The 24,419-nt window shown below is 43.7% G+C and overlaps 1 protein-coding gene across 5 annotated transcripts in view; it reads right to left on the bottom strand.

The window, feature by feature from the left end:
* Nr2c1 (nuclear receptor subfamily 2, group C, member 1) overlaps positions 1–24,419 on the bottom strand; it is a 53,273-nt gene that overhangs the window by 10,073 nt on the left and 18,781 nt on the right. For 4 of the 5 annotated variants that reach the window (XM_039078458.1, NM_145780.2, XM_017594671.3 and 1 more), the window contains 5 exons: positions 21,824–21,971; positions 21,644–21,734; positions 17,954–18,138; positions 17,018–17,177; positions 7,270–7,391 (listed from right to left, as the gene is read on the bottom strand). In XM_039078458.1, the coding sequence (XP_038934386.1) occupies positions 7,270–7,391; positions 17,018–17,177; positions 17,954–18,138; positions 21,644–21,734; positions 21,824–21,971 (706 nt within the window). The remainder of the gene's footprint in view (positions 1–7,269; positions 7,392–17,017; positions 17,178–17,953; positions 18,139–21,643; positions 21,735–21,823; positions 21,972–24,419) is intronic. The other variant, XR_005486547.2, reaches the window with a different exon arrangement.

The raw sequence follows: 24,419 nt of genomic DNA, 5'->3' as shown, positions 1-24,419 counted from the left end.
GACTTCTGGGCTTTGTCCACTTGACAGAAGAGCGCTAGGATGCTAAATGCCAGCCAGCTTGCTTAGCTCACTCTCCGTCAGCCAGTTCACAGGAACAGCTACAATAAGACCTATGGTAAGCCAAGCAGGGGGCGTCTGAACTTCCCCTATCAGTTACCCTGAGGTGGGCTTTACACATTGTATGAGTGTGGAAATGACTCACTGCTCTCCACAGACCTGCACAACTTTATGAATCAACTACCAATAAGAATACATTGCCAAAAAGAAAAATGAAACGAGTAGGCCATGACCAGCCAGGCACGGGTGAAACGCCGGCTGAAATGGTGGATCAAGTCTGCCTGGGAGGGAAGGATTACATAACTGTGTAACTTCCGGTATTTTACATAAGTGTTATATGTAATAGACATATGATTTATATACAGTTAACTTCAGACAACTAAAATCCCATTTGCAATGAAGAAGAGAGGTAAGCGAAAGGGAGGGTCAGGGGAGAGGACTCTGAAGAATGAGATTAAATGATTTGAAGAAAGATGGGAGGTAATTATTAAAAAATGTACATGCACGTGTATGTGACTGTATGTGCCACATGTGATGTGTTGTGGGTGGGGGCATGCATGTGTGCATGGTGTTGGATGCATTTCTAAATGTGGCTCTGTCTTCTCTGAATGCTCTCTCTCTACTTAATTATCCAGCTAACGCACCCACCCCTTCTTTGAGGGCTAGATCGGAGACTGCTTTGTTGTGCTGCTGAGGATTAAACACTGACCACAGGACCATGAGCCTCCAGACCCGGGACTTAACAGTTTTGAATGACCTTTGTTTCCTTGTGATGGTTTGGAATGTGTGGTCTTCTCACCTCAGCCTCCCTAGTGCTAGGATGACAGGTGTGCACCATGAAATCTGGCTTTAGAGCTAGCTTTTTTGAAGAAATGCCCTCTTATGACACGTCTCTCTCCTTTCCGGGGCCCTTTGGTGCTTACCTGTCTATCCAGTCAGAGTTTATGCAGATTTCCTAATTTCCTAGTTAGCTGTGTGAGGGATCTGTTTGCCACACTACCCAAAGGTAAAGAGTTCTCTGAAGTATCTCTGAATTTCAGCCATAGCTCTAAGTATATAGCATACAGAAAAAAACCTGCCTTTTGTTTTTGTTAGTTTTGTATTGTTTTGTTTTTATCTTTGAGGATACAGAGAACGGGCAGAAGTGAGGCCTTTAAAAAGACAGAGAAGCCGTAAGTGTGGGTCTTTTTACAAGAAAAACATTCTTCAAACAAAACCAGTATTTTATTATAAGATAAATAAATGGCAAGAATTCTTTCCTTTCTCCAAAGGGATTCAAGTTAGTAAGGACGTGCTGCTAAGAAACATGCTCACCCCGATACCGGCACATAAACTGTTTCCTTCTTGAAAATGCCACAAGGTGTCAGCAAGATGGTCTGAAGGGAAAAGCGCTTGTCATCAAGCCAGAGCACCGGCTGATCCCCGGGACCCACACAGTGAAAAGAGAGATTTACTACTGCATGTTGCCCTCTGACCTCCGCGTATGTGCTATGCCATGTGCAGTCCATCTCCCAAAGACAACATACATTGAAATGTGATGAAAAAAAAGAAACTTATAATTTTGTGCTCGTGATGTGCTTAAGCGTACTCAGCACAACCACATAAAAGATAATAATAAAACGACACAAAGGTCAGCATTGACAAAGAAGTAGACGTTGTATGCACAAAGCACATGGGAAGCTGAGGCAGGAGGATTGTGTGAGTAGGTCAGGGCTATGTGAGTTCCCGGCTAGTCTGTGCTACGAGTTGAGATAGTACCTCAAACAAACAAACAAACAAACAAGCAAAACAAACAATCCCAGGAGTTTACAAAGTTTTTCCTTCTGGGAATTACTTGGGTGAGAATTTTACTTCAGTATTTGGGTAGGATGACCTGTCATCAGAAGAAACTGGCTACGAAATAAACTTAAAGGAAATCTCAAATGCAAAGAAAACCAGTATTTTTCAACGTTGATACAGAAAATAATCAAGAGAAATCTATCCCCGTTAAAATCAAGAAAATAAGAAGACACTGTGTTCAGTTGTCAGAAATGACAAGATCCAGAGTGAGGAAGAGTGAGGGGAGAGGCCCCATGTGTCCACTGCTGAGTAAGCATGTCAGTGTTTCCTGGGAACAACACTAACGACGGCAGAGCAGACATGCGTGCCTTCAAAGACACAGCAGTTCCACTGGGAAGAACGTGTTTTATGGAAACACTAATACACGTTGACAAAATGCACTTGGTGGCCCTAGAGAGAATAAGGAAGCTGGCAGAAGCCCAAACGTCCGTGGGAAGAGATGCATCCGTAAGCTGAGATGCATCCGTAAGCTGTAATACTCCCACGAAGTAGGCAGCCATTAGCAACAACGGGAACTTAGACATGTGACGCAGGACGCTTGACTGTAATGCGATGTCAAGAACAGCAGGTGCCAACATGTGACAGGGCTTGGATAGTTGAGAACCTTAGCCTGGGAAGGGCTGGCAGGACACTGAACTCCTGGGTTAGTTATTTCTGGAGAGAAGGTTTCACCTCATGGTTCTATCCAGGGTCACTTTAGGCATGGGGAAAAGTCAAACGCAAACTAGCTTTCTTCTTAACCTCTGATTATAGAAAGAAAACAGCTAACCACAGTAGTTAAATAGTGTGGTAGTTTGGATGAGAACAGACCCCCTAGGCTCATACATCTAAATACGAGGTCCCCAACTGGTAGAACTGTTTGGGAAGTATTTGGAGGTGTGGCCTTGTTGAAGGAGGTATGTCACAGGGGTGGACACTGAAGTTTCAAAAGACCCAAGCCATTCCCAGTATTTCTCTCTGCCTCTTGCTTGAGGGTCAAGAAATAAGCGCTCAGATGTTGCTCCAGCACCATACCTGCCTGACGAGTGTGATGTGCCTCCCGTCACGATGGCCATGGACTCACAAACTCTATCTGACCCTCGGAAAACCTAAGATTCCCCATCCCCCAAACTTTTTTCTTTTATAAGTTGACTTGGTCATGGTTTTATGAAAGTGATAGAAAAGTCACTAGGATATATGGAGAGCACAGGAAGGTAAAATTAACTAGGAAAAAGGTCAGAGCTAGCCTGGGCTACCCTTGTATTGGAAACACCCTGAACTTGTGGAGAAGGCCCAGAGAAGAGCTTGTATTCAGTGCAGAGGAGAAATGCTGAAGCAAGGAGCTGGAAGGGGCGACTCAGAGTCAGCCACTGGGTTAGTTTATTGCCAGAGAAAAAGTCAAGGGGTTAAATCAAGTACAGAAAAAATTCAGCTAGGTGTGTGGCTGTAATCCCAGCACTTGGGAAGCTGAGGAAGAGGAGCAGGAATTCAAGACTAAGCTGAGCCACACAGTGAGTTCGAGGCTAGCCTGGAATCACAGCAAGACCCTGAATCAAAAACAAACAAGCAAACACACAGTCCTATCCCCCAGAAAAACAAGCCTAAAAGCTAACTCCCTTTATGGTCAGCAGTAAGAGTACTCTCACATCCTGGTGCTGTGTTGTTGAAATGATTTGGAAAAGGCCATTACATTAGGAGAAGAAAGCAACAAGCCCCCCTGTAAGAAGGTTCCTAGGAGGACAGAGATAGATGCCACTGTGTCTAGGAGACACACAGGGTCCGGCCTGGCCTCGGCAGTTCCGTTATGGTCCTGTTCCTAAGCAGTTGTTTCTGCTCCCAATTGGAGATATGAAACTCAAGTCACCTGGTCTAGATGCACAGGCGCCAACACATGAGTAAATCATTTACATCTGTCAAGAGATAAGTGGCTATCACCATGAGTACCTATTCTGAAAATGTCTTTCTTCTGAGAAGCAAAAGAGATGGGTAGAAAATGCATTTAACTAAAGCCCCACAAGTATTAACAACAAAACCACTGCAGTGGCCGTGTCACCTGCACCTGAGGCCAACCCAACCCTCTGGCATCCACATAATGCACCCAGGCTATTGGCTGCCCAACAGCGAACTGAATCCATGCTCCTTAGAGAAGAATAATTAACAATATGCCATAAGTCCACCAAATGGCAGGTTCCATTGTTAATGGAAGCAGAGCTGCTTTAACATTCAGGTGAAGTGTCAAAGAAAGCTCAGTATATGAATGACAAAGTCTGCAGGTGCACATGGTGGTGGCCTGGGACTTTTGGTTCTAAGAACCCAGGCAGAGTCAGGCATGGTAGCACAAGCCTGCAATCTCAGCCCCGGGAGCCTGAGGACAGGAGGAATGACAGGAGTTGAGGTTAGCCTCTCTTAGACACTGTTGGAAAAACTCCGGTTACTGTGAGATAGCTCTCCAGGTAAAAGCACCCACTGTTGAGCTGACACTGTGACTCTAGTCCCTGAAAGTAGGAGAGAAGTGACTTCCCCCAAGTTGTCCTCTGATCTCTACATGTGTGCCTTGTAATACTTGTGACACACACACACACACACACACACACACAGAGTGAGCAACAGAAAGAGAGAGGAAAAGAGGGGGGGGGGGAACATGAACAAATCCTCAGAGTGGACAGGCCTGCTGCTGCCTACACTATAGGCAGATTACACCAGCCAGCCCCAGCTCCTCCCATCTGCAGAATGAATTTCCTACACATTAAACTACAGATCCTAAACAGAAAACTAACAATTCTACTAAATATAGAGGCCTTTCAAAATACAAATGAGGACACTAACCAATCCCCTACCCACCAAGTCACTGGAGCAAATGTGTCTGACTACTGTTGTTTGAGTCTCTCTGTAAAACTAGAGCTCTGTGGACAATCTCTGCATCCAGCCAGAAAAAGCCAGCCCCCATGCCAGTCGGATTTAAAATAGGTTTTATCTCCACACAACAGAGTGCCCTGCCATTAGCACCCAGCTCTTATCTGATTAAGTCAACACATGAAAAGGATTTACTGATTATCTAGGCAGAGATAGGAGGGAAGGCTGGTGTGGCAGTTAATGGCCTGGATTGTTAGCTCCACGGCTGTCCTAATTAAGAGTCCTGTGGCTGCCACACAGAAACCGATTTCCAATACAGAGCACAGAGAAGAGCGGCTGCTGTCGGAACATTACTCATTCTGTAAGCAGAAACCTCGGGCTCTACTCTTGGTTTCTTGAACATCTCGGCTGTTTTCCTGGGGTGAGCACACGCAACAGAAGAGCTTGAAGGTGCTCGAGACCCCATATGTACAACAATGCCAAGCAACCAGAGCTTCCAGGGACTAAGCCACTACCTAAAGACTATACATGGACTGACCCTGGACTCTGACCCCATAGGTAGCAATGAATATCCTAGTAAGAGCACCAGTGGAAGGGGAAGCCCTGGGTCCTGCTAAGACTGAACCCCCAGTGAACTAGACTGGTGGGGGGAGGGCGGCAATGGGGGGAGGGTTGGGAGGGGAACACCCATAAGGAAGGGGAGGGGGGAGGGGGATGTTTGCCCGGATACCGGGAAAGGGAATAACACTCGAAATGTATATAAGAAATACTCAAGTTGGGGCTGGGGATTTAGCTCAGTGGTAGAGCGCTTACCTAGGAAGCGCAAGGCCCTGGGTTCGGTCCCCAGCTCCGAAAAAAAGAACCAAAAAAAAAAAAAAAAAAAAAAAAAAAAGAAATACTCAAGTTAATAAAAAAAAAAAAAAGAAATATTTAAAAACAACAGTGGCATGACTAATGGAGAGTTCGGATTAGACCACCAATTCTTTAATCGGGGAGGCGGTTACAGCTTTATGCTGCACTCCTCGCCTGTGTCAGTGACCAGCGTGGCCATGGCACTTAACGCCTAACAAATCGTACGACACCACCAGCAGGATAAGGTTTTTGTACCATACTTTATTTTCTTAAAAAAAAAAACTGGAAAATTACTAAAATGTTGAATTTTTTCTGAGACCAAAAGGAAGACTCATTCAAAGGTTTCATACTCGAAATCGGGCCTCTGCTCTTTGTAATTAGAGATCGCTGATTATCTAGATCAAATCACGGTGTCAGCTGTGTCCTTGGGAATCAGGGCTCAGGTGCTGCATGGTTACAAAGTACTGTACTGATAGGAAGGGTGGTTATGTGCATATGTCAAGTGTGGGAAAACAGATGAGGAGGGCAGGAAAGCAAGTGGTTACAAGGTCAGACCGAATACGGAGAATGCCAAGAGGAGAGGAAAACCCGCTTGGCCCTTTCACTGTCACACCCCCGTTACTTTGAACAAAGGGCTGGCAAACGCTTGTAAAGGTTTGCTTTCTTGGAACAAACCACTTTCCATTTCATCTGGTTGCTTCAAAACAGAATGCAGGCGTGGTCTGTCGTAGGCAAATCGATTCGAGTTATGGTCACTGGAGGCTGGAAGTTTTGTTTCTTTCTTTGGGAGGAAACCAGAGGATTGGAAAATAATCACCTCTTATTTTAAACAAAGCCATGTAGGCAAATACGGCTTGCTGATGCTATGCCTGGGACGAATACTGAGCAAGGTTGTTGTTGTTGGGGTGGGGGCTGGGCGGGGCTGGGGCGGGGGGGTGGGAGGAGCAGGGACAACCATCCAATAGGAGTACCCAGCCTTTGACACTGCACAGGGAACTGCCACCTACAAAGTTCACTCAGAGATCACACCATCAAACTGTAATAAATAAATAAAATTAAATACATCACCAAACAGCCTATATTGCTGTATCATACATTTTCTGTTAGGTTCATTTATAGCTGTCCTTGACCGTATGTGCCCCATGGTCATGAGGCTGGACATACCTGAGTTCTAATACATCCTTTCTTTATAAAAAAGAATGTGTGCATGTGTATTTTGCCACCACACATGTCTGTGTACTACGTCCATGCCTGGTGCCAGCAGCAGAGTCAGAAAGAGGGCATCAGCAACCCTGAAACTGGAGTTAAGAAGGCTGTGGGGACCAGGTGGCTGCTGGAAGTGAAGTCTGGGTCTTGTGCAAGAGCAGACAGTGCTCTTAACCACTGGGCTTCTCTCCAACCCCCAGACACCCCTATCACTGAGTGACGGCCACTGCCAGTACCGGCCAGTTGGTCCTCTCCACTTACCCAGATTATTAACTTGTTCAAACTATAAAACAGCCACTCTTCTACACAAAAGTCATAGAGAGAATAGTAGTTAGCGACCATGAATTACCATGAACTGTCGTAGGGTTAGAATGGTGGAGCATTTCTCTACTGTAATACAAATCCTCCCCAAATAAACTTCTTGTTTTAATCCATGTGTGCCACAAAAATCACATTTATATTCAAGGACTTCAAAACACTCACCCGAGCGCCTGGAAAGAAGGTATGGAAAGCGCCCAGTGCATCGATAAGAACAGCAGTCTGGAGGCCGACTCCCCAATGTAGTGCACATTCAGGTACTCGGGCATAGGAGAAGGCATGGTGAGCTAGCACGAACAGGGATTTAGGTAAATTATCTCATGGCTTCAAGTTCTAAATTATCAGCTCTCTGAAAAACTTGAATATAAATATAACACATCATATAGGAATCCGATACCTTCACCTGAAAAGCTTATTATCGAAGTCATTCAGGTCACTGGATATGACACTAGTGTCTGGGGACGGATGAGTAGATCATGAATTCTGTCAAAGTGACATCCAGACAAACATTCTCACCTAATGACTGTCAAACACGAAACAATCTGTTTGCTTTATGAAGTTACTGTCTTGGTATGTCTGTGTGTTTTCTGCCCCTCTCCCTTCTCTACCCATGGGACACAGTAAATTCCAGTGTCAGAAGCAGTCCTGTGTGCCAGAGCCCTACATTTAGGGTACAGTTATGCCTGCAGGGATAGCAGGTGGCCAGAGTGAAGCAGGCCCACCTGTGACAACAGAGGGGCGCGTGCTCCCTACTGGGCACAGCTATGGCCGGAAGGAAGCTAAAAAAAAACATATGGGACCCAGGGCTCAACACTGACGCCCCTTCAACTCTTCACAAAGCAGGTCTGTGCAGCGCCAGTCTATCCTAAAATATTATTACTAAATACAAAAGCGTGTTTAAAAAAGTGTTCTATGGAAAAAATGTTCATAAGCAAGCACCTCAAAGGCTGTTAGTTTGTATTATTATAAACAAATAAATAAGTGTAGAAAAGTAATATTCAGTTTGACTTTAGAGAGTTATTTTAGGTGTGATCACACTGATAATAAATCCTCTATCAAAAAACTTCTGAAACTCTCAAGGAGCGATGGCACTACCACACGTGACACCTGTAAGAACCGCGTTTCCTGTTTTGAAGCAATAATACAGACCTCAGTGAGGACCCAGGGAAACGAGCACTCGTAGCGACTGATGGCTAACCCCTAGGAAATCTGGCTGTTAACCTACCATTGGAAAACCAAGTTACAGCCTGTGACCTTAAACACTGTTGAACAACCCGAACCCAAAAATCTAAACTCAGAACCATTCTGGGATCGATGTTTGATGTTCCAGACGTTAGCACATGTTGGGGTTCCGGATCAACCGTGGTCTACTAATAATGACTCTAATATCCACCCTCAAACCCCAGAAACTGCAAAGGCTGAAACTGCAAAGTCTGACATATTTCTGATCCTGGGCATCATTTCTAAATCTATTCTAGAAAAATACACATCACACATGAAGTCATTGTCCCTTGTAAGGATGTTGATGTACTCTGCTTCTAACAGTGACTAGAAACAACCCAAATTTCTATCACTAGCAAAAAGAACAATCTTTTTCTTAGAGTATCTTAGAAGTATTAAATTAGTAAGAAAAGTTGAGATGACAGTAGAAGGGAAAATCTTGCAGGTGTGGTGGTATACACCAGTAAACCCAGCTTTGGAGAGGTTGAGGCAGGAGGACCACAAGATTTAAATTGAGGCCAGTCTGGTCTATGCAGCAAGTTCTAAGCAGCCTGGGGTCTTTACCTAAAACTTAAGCAAGATTTACCCTAAAACAAAACAAAACAAAGCCCCCACAGACACCTAAGTAGAAAAAAATAGCAGCATGGAATACAGATGCTCCAGTTTCCGCTTTAGCATGTGCCTTACTACACAGGAAAGAGCAGGAGGCTGCAGATGTGAACAGTGGCTGGGTGGGGTGTGAAGCTGCACTGTATGCAATTTACTTTCACTGTGTGTGCTCTTGTATGTGTATGTGTGCACGTGGGAGTGCACAGGAAGGCTAGAGGACAACCGCATTCCTAACGCATCACACTGTTCATCTTTTTGTTGAAAAAGAGCCCCTCGCTGGCCTGGAGCTCAAGCTTAGGCCGGTTGGCTAGGGAGTCCCAGGGAAGTCAGTCTCTGTCTCCCCAAAGCTGGGGTTACAAACATGCAGCACCATGGCTAGCATCTGTTTGTTTATTTAACATGGGCTCTGGAATTCAAATTCAGACCCTGTACTTGCAAGACTCTACTGACAGAGTTATCTTTCCAATGGTCAATAATATTTTCCCAGGGGATTAATACATAGTTTTGATCACATTTTAAAAGATGCCTATGATGCAAAACAGATCACAGAATTTTCATCAGTAAGATATAAAAGTTCTCTATAAATGTCAGATAAAATATAAAAAACGAGGGCTGAGAAGATGGTTCATTGGTTAAGAGGAGTGGTGGCTTATCCAGAGGAGCCAATTTCAATTCCCAATATCCATATGATGGCTAACAACATCTATAACTGCAGGGGGTCTGACACCCTGTTCTTACCTCCAAGGGCACTGCACGCATATGCTGTGTGGTATCCACGTAGGCAAAACACCCATACATATAAACATTTAAAAAATTAAGTAAAAAAAGAAACTTAAAGTTAAATCAAGCAAGATTGGATAAACAATTTAAATAGGCCTATAACCCCTAATGAAATAGAGGTAGTCATTGAAATCTTCCAACAAGAAATGCTCAGGGCCAGGCAATTTTATCACAGAATTCTACCAAACTTTGGAAGAAGAGTTAACACCAATACTACTCAAATTATTTCACAAAATAGAAACAAAAGAAACATTCCTCCCAAAAATTATGACGCCACAGTCACCCTGATACCCAAACCACATAAAGATTCAACCAAGAAAGAGAATTACACATTTCCCTTATGATCATAGATATAGAAATACTCAAAAAAAAATACTTGCAAATCAAATTCAAGAACACAAAAAAAGATCATCCACCATGATCAAGTAGTCTTCGTCCCAGAGATGCAGGAATGGTTCAGTATAGGAAAACCAGTAAATGTAATCCACCATAAACAAACTCAGGGTTGGAAGGGACACACACACACACACACACACACACACAATCACACACAATCACACACACACACAATCATTTCATTAGATGCTGAAAAAGCCTTTGAACAATCAAACATCCATTACACAAGGGACATACCTAAATATAATAAAGGTAATTTATAACAAGCCAACATCAAATTAAATGGAGAGAAACTTAAAGCGACTCCACTATCATCAGGAACAAGATAAAGGTTGTCCATTCTGGCTGTATCTATTCAATATAGTACTTAAAGTTCTAGCTTGAGCAATAAGACATTAAAGGAGATCAAGGGGATACAAATTGGAAACAAAGGGAGGTCAAAGTATCCCTCTAAGCTGATGATATGATATTATGACCCCAAAACTTTCACTAGGGAACTCCTATAACAGAAAAACACTTTCAGAAAACTAACTGGACACAAAATTAATTTAAAAAGATCAGTAACTCACACACACACACACACACACACACACACACACACACACACACACGAGAGAGAGAGAGAGAGAGAGAGAGACACACACAAATGGTTTGATTCCTAGAACCCACGTGACAGTTACTAAGCAGCAGCTTGAGCTTCATGGCATCTAACAAAGGACGAATAAACTGAGAAAGAACCAGAAGAAAAGCCCCCCTTTGAAATAGCCTCAAGTGCTATAAAATATCTTGAAGTAACTCTAATCATGCAAGTGAAAGACCTGTATAATAAAAACTTGAAGTTCTTGAAGAAAGAAATTAAAGAAGACATCAGAAGATGGAAAGACATAGGAAAAATGGCCATCCTGCCAAAAGCAATCTGCAGATTTGGTGCAATCCCCTACAAAATTCCAACACAATTCTTTACAGACCTTGAAAGGACAATTCTCATCTGCATGTGGAAAAACAAAAAGACAAACAGGGTAGCAAAGCCAATCCTGAACAATAAAAGAACTGCTGGAGGACTTACGTCCCTGACTTCAAACCTCTACAAAGCTATAGTAATGACAACCACTGCTATCAGCATAAAAACAGACATGTTCATCAATGGACAACTGGTTTTTGATAAAGCAGCCAGAAATACACACCCAATTTAATAAAAGAAAAAGCATCTTCAACAAATGACGCTGATCTAACTGATGTCTGCATGTAGAATAATCCAAATACACCCATGTTTATCACATGTACAAAACTCAAGTCCTAGTGGGTCAAAGACCTCAACATAAAGCCAGACACACTGAGCATGACAGAAGAGAAACGTGGGAATATCCTTGAATACGCTGACACCAGAGACGACTTTCTGAACAGAACACAGATAACACAGGCACTAAGATCAACAATTAATAAATGGGACCTCATAAAAGGCTTCAGTAAGGCAAGGACAGACACCATCAATAGGACAAAATGGTAGCCTACAGAATGGGAAAGGATGTTCACCAATTCCACATCAAAAGAGGTCTTAAAGAACTCAAGAAACTAGACATCAAAAAAACCAAAGAATCCAATTTAAAAATGGGATCTAGATCTAAGCAGAAGTCTCAATAGAGGAATCTTCAGTGGCTTAGAAACAAAGAAATGTTCAATATTCTTAGCTATCAGGGAAATGAAAATCAAAATTACTTTGAGTTTCCATCTTATCCTTGTCAGAATGGCTAAGATTAATAATACAAGTGACAGCTCATGTTAGCAAAATGTGGAGCAAGGGGAACACTCTTGTACTGCTGGTGGAAGTGCGAACTTGAACAGTCCCAGTGGAAATCAACATGGCGGCTCCTCATATAATTGGGAATCAATCTACCTCAAGGCCTAACTATACCACACTTGTCATACACCCAAAGGATATTCCATCATACCACAAAGACACTTGTTCATTATGTTCACAGCACCTTTATTCATAATAGTCAGAAACTGAAAACAACCCAGATGTCCAACAACCAAAGAATGGATAAAGAAAATGTGGTATATTTACACAGTGGAGTATTACTCACTGATTAAAAAAAAAAGTGTCATGAAATTTGTAGGCAAACGGATGTAACTAGAAAAAAAATTATCTTGAGGTGAGGTGACTGAGACCCAGAAAGACCAATATGATTAGTGCCTTTTCCAGTGGTCATCAGAGGGGCAGCAGATGGGGGCAGACGGAGACACAGACAGACAAAACTGGAGGTCTCCATCAGGTCCCTCCCACTAGAGCTGAGAGAACCTCCCAGAAAGAGGGAGAGGTTGTAGGAGTCAGAGGGGATGGAGGACACAGGAAGAACGGGGCTCACTGAACCAACTAAGCAGGGCTCACAGAGACTGGGTGGGAAGCACAGAGCCTGCATGGGCCCCACCAGGTCCTCTGCTATCGGTTATGGCTGTCTTCTGGGCGTCTGTGGGACTCCTACCAGTGGGAATGGGTGTGTCTCTGACTCGTCTGCCTGCTCTTGGAACTCTTTTCTTCTTATTGGGTTGCTCTGTCCACACTCGATGTGAAAGCTTTTGCCTTGTCTCACTGTATCTTGCTTTGTCATATTAGGTTGCTGTCTCTTGCAGGCCTGCTCCTTTCTGAAGGAAAATGGGGATAGGGAGGGGAGCTGGGGGGTAGAGGGGGGAGGATACGAGGAGCAGAGGGAGGGAAACTGTGGTCTGGATGTATTGTATGAGAGAGCAATTTATTTTCGATTAAAAAATTAAGTAAAGGACAATTTTTCTTTGTTCAAAATTAGGCACAAAGATTTACCTAATTCTTACAGGGATCTCCTGTAAGGTCTCCTTTTGCTTTTATATTACAGTTTCAAATTTTGTGTTTTTACGGGTGTGTGTATTTCTTGTAGTTTTCTTTTTACTTTTGGTTTGTTTCTTTTTCTTGTTCGAGGGAGAGGGAGAGAGAGAAGGAGAGAAGGGGGAGGGGGAGTTGGGTGGTGGGGGTGGGGAGATCTGGAGGAGATGGGGCAGGAGAAACCATGATCAGAATAGGAAGCATGTTAGCATGTTCGGTCCCCAGCTCTGGGAAACAATAAAAAATAAAAAAAAAAGAAAAGGAAAAATACGCTGTCTTTTGAGGACTGAACGCAGGGCCTCCGGCATGCTAAGAACGCACTCTACCATCTAACAGTACCTGTAGCCCCGTGATGGAAAAGTTGTAAATGCTTACTGGAACAGTATCAAATGATTCCGAAAACGTGTGTGTGTGTGTGTGTGTGTGTGTGTGTGTGTGAAAGAGATGCATATGTATGTTCACGTATGTGTGCAGACATCTGCACAGAGACAAAGGGCTCATATTGAGAGTCTTCTACTGCTCACTACTTTTTTCCTTTTATTTATTGTGCACACAATATGTGCATATAGGTAAGGAGGTGTACCTTGGCATATATGTGGAGGTCAGAGGACAACTTTCAGAAGTCAATTCTTTCCATTGTGCATCTCAGGGGTCAAACCACCGAGTTATCTCCCTGCTGGCCCCTCACCTTCTTTTGGGGACAGGGTCTCTCAGTGAATCTGCAGGTCACTGATCCACAAGAGGAGCTGGCCAGTGAGCTTCAGGGAACCTCCTGCATCCCTGCTCAGAGCCAGGGCTTCCAGCATCCACACAGCACTTGACATTTTATGTTGATGCTGTTGATCTGAACTTGACTCCTCATTCAGTGCACTAAGGACTTATTAACTGAGCCGTCTTCCCCAGCCCCATGAAACAGTTCTTAAAGAAGCAGGCAAATATTCAATGCTTGCACAAGAATGAGCGCAAGAACTTCGGGAGCTATACCATATCAAAATTGCCTGAGGTGAGTGTGAAGAGCAAAAAGCTAGGGGACTGGCCGAGACAGCCAGCCCTGTAAAGGAGGGACGCTACACGCCAACAATGCAGAATACCTGTCTGTCACAGCGGCACCTCAGAGGACTGCACTCCACAATCAGACTGGGCTGCATAGCAAGACTCTGCCTCAAAAACCAAAGAACAGAAATCCACAAAAGAAAGAACGCCCTCAAACAAACAAAAAAGCCCCTCCAAACCTTTTCCCAAATCATCTTAAACAAACTACCTTTAAAGAAATAAAAACCAGCAGTTTGCCTGCCTGCTTCTCTTGACAATAACCTTCCTAGTTCAGCTTCTAGGTCACATTCTAACTGTCAGGATAAAACTTTCAAAAACATGACTTGTTAAGAGAGGTCAATTCTCCTTCAAGGTTTCGTGACTCTGGAATAGCCATGCAGCACACCGATGGGACTGCTGTGAACACGAGGAGACACTGTCTCAGGACTCGAGTCTGAACAGTGAGAACTGCGGGCAGGGTTAGGGATGACCCGTGCAGGAAGTGATGGGGACTTGACTCCAAGTGGGAAGGGCACTGACAGGTCACAAGACAGAGCCTGAACAATGGGAGCTATGGAATATAGCGATTGTTTGATTTTCACAACTGGGTCTTGTCACAGTTTAAATTGTCAAGTGACATAGTAGGTTGATTGTTAACAAAGATTATGCTGGTTTCAGAATCCAGGACAAGATGGAGAAGACACAAGGAACATGAGATAGCCAGTTACAGAGTGAAGGACAGTCACAACTAGGGAGTGAAAGAGAGGTTACAAGGGCAGTGTCCACAACAGTTTTAGAAACCGTCTCACTCTTGTCCCATACGTTCACTTTAAAGGATGGAAGTCCTATATACTTTAATTACTCTTGTAAGAATGATGTGAAAGAGATTTTTGAAATTACAACTCTAAGTCGTTAAAAGTATTAATTATTGTTACCATCCTAGATTCTTTACCTCCTCCACTTCCTGTATCAGATACTTTCTCCTTTCTACATTTAGGCTGCTTTGAATCAGACTAAAATATACAAAGCTTAGTTCAACTGCAAACTGAGAATAAAAACTTCAGCTTGGTCTGGATGGCAAAGTGGTTAAGTACCAACTGCTCTTCCAGGGGTCCTGAGTTCAATTCCCAGCAACCACATGGTGGCTCACAGTCATCTGTAATGGGATCTGATGCCCTCTTCTGGTGTGTCTGAAGACAGCTACAGTGTACTCGTATATATAAAATAAATAAATCTTAAAAAAAAGAAAACCAACAATAACAAACCCCAAACCTTCAGCATGGCTCAGCTGAAAGAACAGATATGAAAATATGCAAATTATACCAGATAACCAGAGCAGCAGAGGAACAAAGCCTGCTTTGCTCAGGGATTAAGAGAGAAGAAGTTCATGGTCTGAATGAGGATGTCTGCCTTTGGGACTCAGGCCGAGAACACCAGTGGAAGGACAGACTGTGGTCTTGGAATCACTGAAAAGAGACCTCTTCCCAAGACTGGAAGCAAGAGTTGAGAGAGAGAACCCACCGACTTTAGAAAGGAAAGCCGAAGTTGGCATTCGTTTAATTCTCTGTCTGACACATTTATTTCATACGGTTAAGAATATGGGAACCTGTCTAAGCAGGTCGACAGCTGCTGTCTAGAGTACCCGCTTGTCCTTGCTTGTACTAGGCCTGTCTACACCTCTCTTGTCCTTCCTCCAATCTAAGTCCAGAACAGGAAATGAAACTGAGAACACAGAAGAATGTATTTTACTTAGAATAGGAATGATCAATGGGAAAAGCCTTTGGCCCTGATAGGCCCTTGTCTGGAGCTCCAACAAAAACTTTTAAGTACAGCATTAATTATTCTCACTATCTTTCTTTACATCGCTCATAAAAACCTTCCTTGTGAGGCGCAGATAAAATGCGTGAATTATTTTAAGCTGTCTTTAGTAATGTTTTATATGAGAATGGTGGATCATGTTGCAGTGATTAAGCCGCAGTAAACTTTCTCTGTGGCTCTCTCAACCGAGCTGAATTTTGAAATACCAATCTTATGTGGTGTTTTGGTCTGTGACACATTTATTTTCTGTCCATTACTTTTAGCGGTGAAACAGTTATTGGCAGTACAGACACTTTATCATTTGATAGCCATAAATGCTTGTCCTAAGAGATGGAGGGAAGTTTGCAATCTATCGTAAATCACTGTCCTGTGTTCTAGCTATGTTTGCCAAGAGTAATCTACATCCCCCTGCTCACCCTTTCTAATGGTATTCACAACTGGCAGAGCAAAGATCCAAGCAGGGGGCCCATTATGGTGTTAATGAGGTCTCAGTGGGGAGCACACCCTGGCTTGAGTAGTGTACGTTAATTTGAATAACAAATTGAATGTTGGAAAGCTATTCTAGGCGTCATAAGTCTAACAGTCTCCCTGCATTGCTGCCACCAAGGGCAGTGCACAGAGGCTGAGCTGAGCAGTGGCAGAGGTAGCCTAGCATGTGTGGGGCCATGCACAAAGGTATGTTGGGTTTCATTCCCAGAGCCATTACAAAAATGTACTTAGGAGAGCAAAAGGAATTCCAAAGGCTCCTTTTCCAAAATGGTTTTAAAAAGTACCATCAGATACAAACCTGAGGCTAAAATGCATCCAATGACATGCATCCTCACAGGATATTGCTGAGGGTAGCTAAAGGAAGGGAATGCTGCACTTATCCTTTCTAACCTAAGAGTAAAATATCTGGGTCTTAGACACCAACTGACACTAAAAAAGTAATAGGCAGGCATTGAATAAAGTGGTGCGTTCAGTTCTCAGTGACTGCCCATGCTTAAAGAAAGAAAAAGCTACTACTGTGTCTAAAATCTAATGACCGACAGCAAGCTGACCCACTGTCTTCTACAGCAGGGCATGTATGTTTTAGCTTCATTCTGAAATTCCACCAAGAATTTGCAAATGTCTGACTTTAAAAGTGTAACAGGCCAATTTTGATTGTTGAAAGGAAGATCAAAATCAAACAGTCACATGACAAAAAGAAGTTAAAGATACCCTGAAAACGACATGCGAATCGCTGAGCAGTGGCCCCTCTCTCTCCATGCAGCTTGGCTCTCCAGCGATTAGATGTGTGCTTCCTTCCATGCTCTCTCCTGGGCTCTGGCAGGCTGGGTTTTCTCCGGGAGTCAATGCTTTTGCAAGATTGTCAAATGCCCTACAAGGAGACATCAGAAGCTGTGAGCTTGGCCAATCGCTGTGAGCTTGGCCAATCTCCACCAATAAAATGAGATTCTTATACACAATTCTGGAGTTAAGATTCAAGTCTAAGGGCTGTGGGAATAGCACAGTAGGCTGTCTAGCATGCGCTAGGCTCTGGGTTTAGTACCAAGGACTACAGGGAGGAAAGTTTAAGCCAAAAAACTCTTGCAAATAGGGAAGGGTTATGGCTCAGTGTAGAATACTTGTGTAGTGTACAGAAGGCCCTGGAGCCCACCTCCAGTGCCACTGTCTGAGAAAGGTATGCACACAAAACAAGGAAACAACAACTAAGGATGCTTCAGAAAACAGCTTTCTTGGGTGACAGACAGACTGCTGGATTGTAGTGACCTTCAGTACTGTCTCAAAATCAACAAGTTAAACTCGGTAAGTGTACTTTGAAGTATTACATACTACCGTGCTGCCAAGTAATCACAATCTCTTCAGGTGTGAGAGGGATCCTCACACTTGTCTACACACTTGTCATACACAAAGTATGTACGCCAGACATCAGCACTGAGTTGATGAGAGATGCTCACTGCTTGGGGGACTCAGAACGGAGCGTGTTCGGCATGTTGTACTAATGGTAGATTGTCAGTTAAACCTCGCCGTGCCTTACAGTTTTTAAGTCTTATAGAAATACTGTTCTCAGAAACTTCTAGATAGACTTCAATGCTAAAGCACTGTGATCAGTTAAAGTGAGACTTAGAAAGACGGGACCCACACAGACCCTACCTTGACACATCACCATTGGTCTGGATATCCTGATGAAATGCACCAAAGGATGTATCTCCATTGCGCAAGCTCTGCACCACAGGCAGATCGCCACCACAGTGAGAAAGGTCTTTAGCCTTGCCGAGATTCGCTAATGACGTGACCACACTGGCCAATGTGCCCAAGTCTCCCTGACAGGACTCAGCCTTTAAGAAAAGAAGAAGGCACCAAGATTTAACGAGGTGGTCCTGATAGGTTTTAAAACCTTAAATATCAAATTCAAGATCATGAAATAACAAAATCCTAAAATCATCTTAGGAAATTAAACTGATGAACACAGCAGCTCGTTTCTGTGATTGCTGCAACTCATGAGGCTGAGGCAGGAGGACTGCTACAAAGTCAAGGCCAGTGTGGGGTTACATGGTAACTTCCAGACTCTCCTGGGCTACAGAGTGAGAACCTGCCCTGAGAGACGGAGAGACAGAGACAGACAGAGAGAGACAGACAGACAGACAGACACAGCAAACTGACTCTTGAGGAAAATATAGGCTTTAAAATAGGTACGAGTTCCTAAAAACAATTATTAAAGTTTAAAACAAAAATTATATACTCCACTTCCTAGCTAATCTATCCAAGTCAGTTACTGTCTCTATAAAAAGATATGAGGTCAAAGTTCAAATTCTTTTTAGCATTGACTTAATATTATTAAAGTTTCCAAATTTTAAGATTAAGAAAATTAATTTTATGTGTATAGGTGTTTTGCCTGCATGTATGTCATCACACGAAGCCTGGTACCCTCAGAGGTCAACAGAGGGCACTGGATCCCTGGAACTGGATTCATGGATGGTTGTGAGCTGTCATGTGGGTGCTGGGAATTGAACATGGGTCTTCCACAGGGCAGTGAAGGCTCATAACCTCTAAGCTATCTCAGCTCTCCAAGCCCAAAGATTTAGTTTTATTTCTTTTTGTTTTTTAAAGGTTTATTTATTTATTTTATTTATATGAGTAGACTGTTGCTGTCCCAGACACACCAGAAGAGGGCATCGAATCCCATTACAGATGGTTGTGAGTCACCATGTGGTTGCTGGGAATTGAACTCAGTGGAAGAGCAGTCTGTGCTCTTAACCACTGAGCCATCTCTCCAGCCCTTGTTTTCTTTCTTTCTTTCTTTCTTTCTTTCTTTCTTTCTTTCTTTCTTTCTTTTCTGTCTTTCTGTCTTTCTTTCTTTCTTTCTTTCTTTCTTTCTTTCTTTTCTGTCTTTCTGTCTTTCTTTCTGTCTTTCTTTTTTTTTCTTTTTTCTTTTCTTCGGAGCTGGGGACCGAACCCAGGGCCTTGCGCTTGCTAGGCAAGCGCTCTACCACTGAGCTAAATCCCCAACCCCCCTTGTTTTCTTTCTTAAATAATGTGTGTTTGCATGTGTCTGTGTGTGGGTATATTCATATGAGCGCAGGTGCTTATGGGGCTAGCAGAGACCAGTGGATCCCCTGGGGGCAGAGCCACTTGATGCAACCTTTAGGAAATGAATTTTGACCAGAGCAATCTGTGCTTCTCACCATTGGGCCATCTTTCTAGCCCCTCAAAACTTCTTACTGAACAGGCTGCCCCTCTTCCGTCAGAAGCATTCTGTCTACCAGGCTTCAGCTAAAGTCACTGCACAGGAAGAGCAGGGACACTCTTCATTTTATTTCCTTTCAGCTCTCAATCTTAAAACCAATGAGCTGACACTTGGCAACTTCTCAAAGTGATACACGAGTTTTGGAACTATTTCCAATTCGAAGTTTTTTATATACTTAAGCTTCAGTTCATTAATTCTTTTGGGGCCAGGGCAATGCATCAGTGGTTAAAGTGCTTGCAAGGCATTACAGCTTTGGCTGCTGGGATTGAACCAGAACTTCGAATATCAGCTCATGTTCTTCCACTGAATGACGCCCTGGTACTGAGGGACCGTGCGTGCTGTGAAGCCAGAGTCCAGTGCAGCAAGAAGAAAGTCTTACCACAAGCACCCTCATGTCTTTCCAGGGCCAGCAAGACTGCTCAGAGTAAAAGCACTGCCACAAACAATGGTGACTTGAGTGTAAAGCTCAAGCCCCACGTGATGGAAAGGGAGCCCCGACTCTAGAAAGCTGGCCTCTGACCTACACGTGTGTTGTAATGAACACACAAACACACACACACACACACGCACATGCACATGCACACACAGCAAATACAAATAGATTCAAAAAATCTTTTTAGGAAATGTTTTCTTCTACTACGGAAATTTTCTTTCTACAGAAAATTGCCACATGTTATCTAAATAAAGCAAGCTTTTTGATCTGGGGAGATGGCTTAGTGGGCAACAGTGGCTGGTGTGTAAATGAAGGTTTGAGTTTGGGCCCCCAGCACATACACAAGCAGTCATGTGTGTTCCTGTAACCGTGACACTTGGGGGAGACAAAGAAGAAGGACTGCTGGACTCACTGGCTGCTAACCCAATGGGACATCTGACTCTGGGTTCAGCAAGACCCTGTCTCAAGGGCGTAAGGCAGACAGCAGGACACAGCAGGGCATGCCCTCGTGCCTTTGTGACATGAGGGTCCCCACAAGCGCGCGCGCGTGTGTGTGTGTCTTTCCTTTAGACCCCATGACAAATGAAAATCTGCTCCAGTCCCAAGAGACTCTAGATGACTTGGTTGTGTAATCTGAAAACACACGCAATCTCTTCCTACTCTGACCCCAGAACCCACAGCACGGTCAGGAAGCATGGTGCCTGTATATAATCCTGAGTGTTCTGACTTAGGCCAAGAGTTTCCTCTTTTTTTAAAAGATGTATGCATGTATGTATGTATGTATGTATGTATGTATGTATGTACATATGTACATATATAGCATTCTACCTACATGTATGCCTGCATGCCAGAAGAGGGCATTAGATCCCATTACAGACAGTTGTGAGCCATCATGTGGGTGCTGAGAACTGTACTCAGGTCCTCTGGAAGAGCAGCTAGTGCTTATAACCTCTGAGCCATCTCTCCAGCCTCCAAGATTTCCTTTTTGCTTGAAGCTATCTTAAATATTGGTACAAATAAATCTAGCAGGGAAAATAAGAATAGAGATAAGAAGTCTGTGCTATCCTTCTGCTTGTCCAGACGGGTTCACAATACAGCACAGATGACCCTCAAAGCAGGGTATAGACCAGGCTGGCTACCCTAGTAGTCACTGCCCTGCCTTTAGCCTTCCAAGTTGCTGGGATTACAGATGGTATATTGTTCTGTTCGGTTTGGATTTACCATAAGTTAATTTTCTGATAAAATTTATTTTAAGATGAAAGAAACTGAGAACAGTTTTAAATGTTCATTGCTTTCATGTTAGAGATAAAACTTTAATAGCATAGTAAGCTTTAATATCAAGTAAGCTTAGCTTTAGAAACATGAATTAGGGGCTGGAGAGATGGCTTAGCACTTAAGAGCACTGGCAGCTCTTCCAAAGGTCCGAGTTCAAGTCCCAGCAATCACATGGCAGCTTACGACCATCTTTAGTGAGATCTGATACCATTTTTTTGGCATGCAGGCATACATGCAACCAGAACACTCATATACCTAAAGTAATACATAAACAAATCTTTTGAAAAAGGAAACGGGAATTATTACTCTGCAGTAGGTAGAGCACGGAACGAAGGGCTCAGACTCCAGCAGGACAGGGATGGCGGAGGGGGAGAGGTGGAGGAGGTACCTTATCTGGTGTCATTAGCAGAGCTGGTTCTGTCTTTATTCCAGATGGATGAATATTCACAAACATCCCCGAATCCAACAGTCCAGTTGACCTGCAGGAAATGAGGTGCAAGTGTTAGTCTCAGTAGATCCGGAGAGCAGCGAATGAAGCATTCATTACCCAGCGTCAGCTGTAGGGCACCTGGCAGTCTCGCTGTCCGTTACAAAGGTTGGCGTTGCAGCCAGAGGGCTTCGGAGGTCTTTGCGGATGTAGATTTTCTCTGTAGAAGCTGCACAGTTGGAAGACTTTTCTCGGGACACTTCAATGGGCTTTCTTTCACACTGAACGGCTACAAAGACAGGTTAGATAATTACACTACAGTACAGACTCTGGAAATTGGCAAATCTAAGCTTCCTGTTAGCAACATGGCTGAGACACTGCTTCCAGCTGCATTCCAAGACAGCCACCAATCTTTACAAAATCTGTGCATGCTCGTTCAAACAACATTGCTCCCTGCATTAGTTAGCATGTTGACTGCTGTGAACAGACACCATGACCAAAGCAACTCTTATAAAGGACAACATTTAATCAGGACTGGCTTACAGGTTCATAGGTTCAGTCTAGTATCATCAAGGTGGGAGCATGGCAGGGTGCAGGCAGACGTGGGGCTATAGGAGCTGAGATTCTATTTTTTGTTCTAAAGGCAGCTAGGAAAAGACTGGCTTCCAGGTAGCCAGGGTGAGAGTCTTAAAACCCATATCCACAGTGATACACCTACTCCAACAAGGCCACACCCACTTTAATAAGGCCACACCTCCAAATGGTGCCACTCCCTGGGCCAAGCATATTCAAACAACCACATTCCACTTTGTGGCCCCTATAGGTTTGTTCAAACATACGACTCTATGGGGGACATACCTAAACATAGCATAAAGCACAATACATTAGCCCAACTTCAGAAGTCCCCACAGTTCATAGCAGTCTCAACAGTGTAAGAAGTCCAAAGTTGAAAGTGTCTTCTGAGATTCATCCAAGCACTTAACTATAATCCCCAAAGCAAGACAGGAACCAAGCTGGGCAGACTCCAATCTCTGCATCTCCGTGTCTCATGGCAAAGCGGTCTTCAGACCTCCAGCTCCCTTTTCATCTTTGTTGACTGCAACAAACTTCTTCCTCCTGGGCTGGTCCCACTCCATTAGCAGTTTTCCTCAGCAGATGGCCCATGGCTCTGGTACCTCAAACATCTTGGGATCTCCAAGGCAACTTCAATATTACAGCTTCTTGCTCCAATAGCTAGGATCCACACATGGTCTTCTGGGCTCCTCCAAAGGGCTGGCGTCACTTCTCCAGCTCTATTCTCTGTAGCACTTCTGTAGTACATCTCATGGTACTGGCATCTCTAATACACTGTGGTCTTCTGCTGCAACTGGTTTCACCAGTAGCCTCTCACAGGCTCTCTTCATGGTGCCAAGCCTCAACTCCTTTGCATGACCCCTTCAGTCCTGGGCCATCAACTGCAACCGAGGCTGCACCTTCACCTGTGGCCTTCCATGGCCTCTCACAGTGCCCAGCCTCAGCTGCTCTTTATGACCTCTTCATGCCTTCAAAACTAGTGACTCTTACACATAGCTGAGTACAGCTACAGCACAAGATACAGCCTTGGCTATTTCTGGAACACAGCTTCTTAATGCTCTCAGAAAACACTTCCCAGAAGATTTTACCTCAGTGATACTGGTCTCTTCTTAATCACTGCTAATTTCTTAGGTCCAGCTGACCAGAATCAAATGTCCTAGTAGTCCCTTCTATTCTTGCCTCTAAAGCCAGTGCCACATGGCCTAAGCTGCCCAGTTCTGTAGCTCTTTGGGATGGAACATGGCCCCTTTGCTCTATTACAGTATCACCAGCTTTCTGTTTTCCAACTCCTTTGCTGTCTAAGCGTGGCTGCCCCCAAACTTGCTCTGTAGATTGACTTTGAACTCAGAGATCTGAATGGCTCTATCTCCTGAATGCTGGGATTAAAGGTGTGCTCCACCATGCCTGGATTTAGGCTTTTCTTCACCTAGAACCTGCTCTGTCCTAGGATGGCCTTGAACTCAGAGATCTGCTTGGCTTTGTCTCCTGGGGTTAAAGGTGTGTACCATCATGCCTGGGCCTAAGCTTTTCATGGCCACTGTTCCGCAAGATCCAGATCAAAAGCCTGTGTCTTCCAACCTCATGATCACAAGTGTTCCCTCCATTTCTGGATTGTAGTTCATTCCAGATTAAAAGTCCTATCTATTTCTTGTTCAACTGCAAACATCAACAGTAAACTTAGCTGGGTGGGATCCTGCCCTGAGATCACCACCCTTTTAATCTCTTTACCTCCTTGAACACAGGACTGAGATCCATTTCATTTCCTGGTGTCCCTTTATTACTTCAACCATACATTTTATATTTTTCCTTTCTAAGCTTGCTATGCTTGTTCAAAATGCTCTTCATGAGACTTTACCATAGAACAAAGTTTCTGTTGGGCTTTTTTGATACTTCCTTTGCCAAGACAATTAATATAAATCTCTTTCCCTTAATCACAGGTAGACTCTTCAAAAGAGGGCAAAAAGCAGCCACATTTTTCACCAAAATATCACAGGAACAGTCTCTTGGCCACATAGTAAAATTCTTCTCCGAAACCTCTAGAACCAGGCTTCCACAGTTCAAACTGCTCTCAGCAACAAAGTCCTCCATATTTCTACCAGGATGTTCCATTAAGCCCTACTTAAAACATTCCACTTCTTTCCAAATCCAAAGTCCTAAAAATCCA

Source organism: Rattus norvegicus, chromosome 7, assembly GCF_036323735.1.
Source record: "Rattus norvegicus strain BN/NHsdMcwi chromosome 7, GRCr8, whole genome shotgun sequence".
NCBI lineage: Eukaryota > Metazoa > Chordata > Mammalia > Rodentia > Muridae > Rattus > Rattus norvegicus.
Note: the sequence above shows the minus strand (reverse complement) of the source record. Positions and strands in the feature narration are given on the sequence as shown.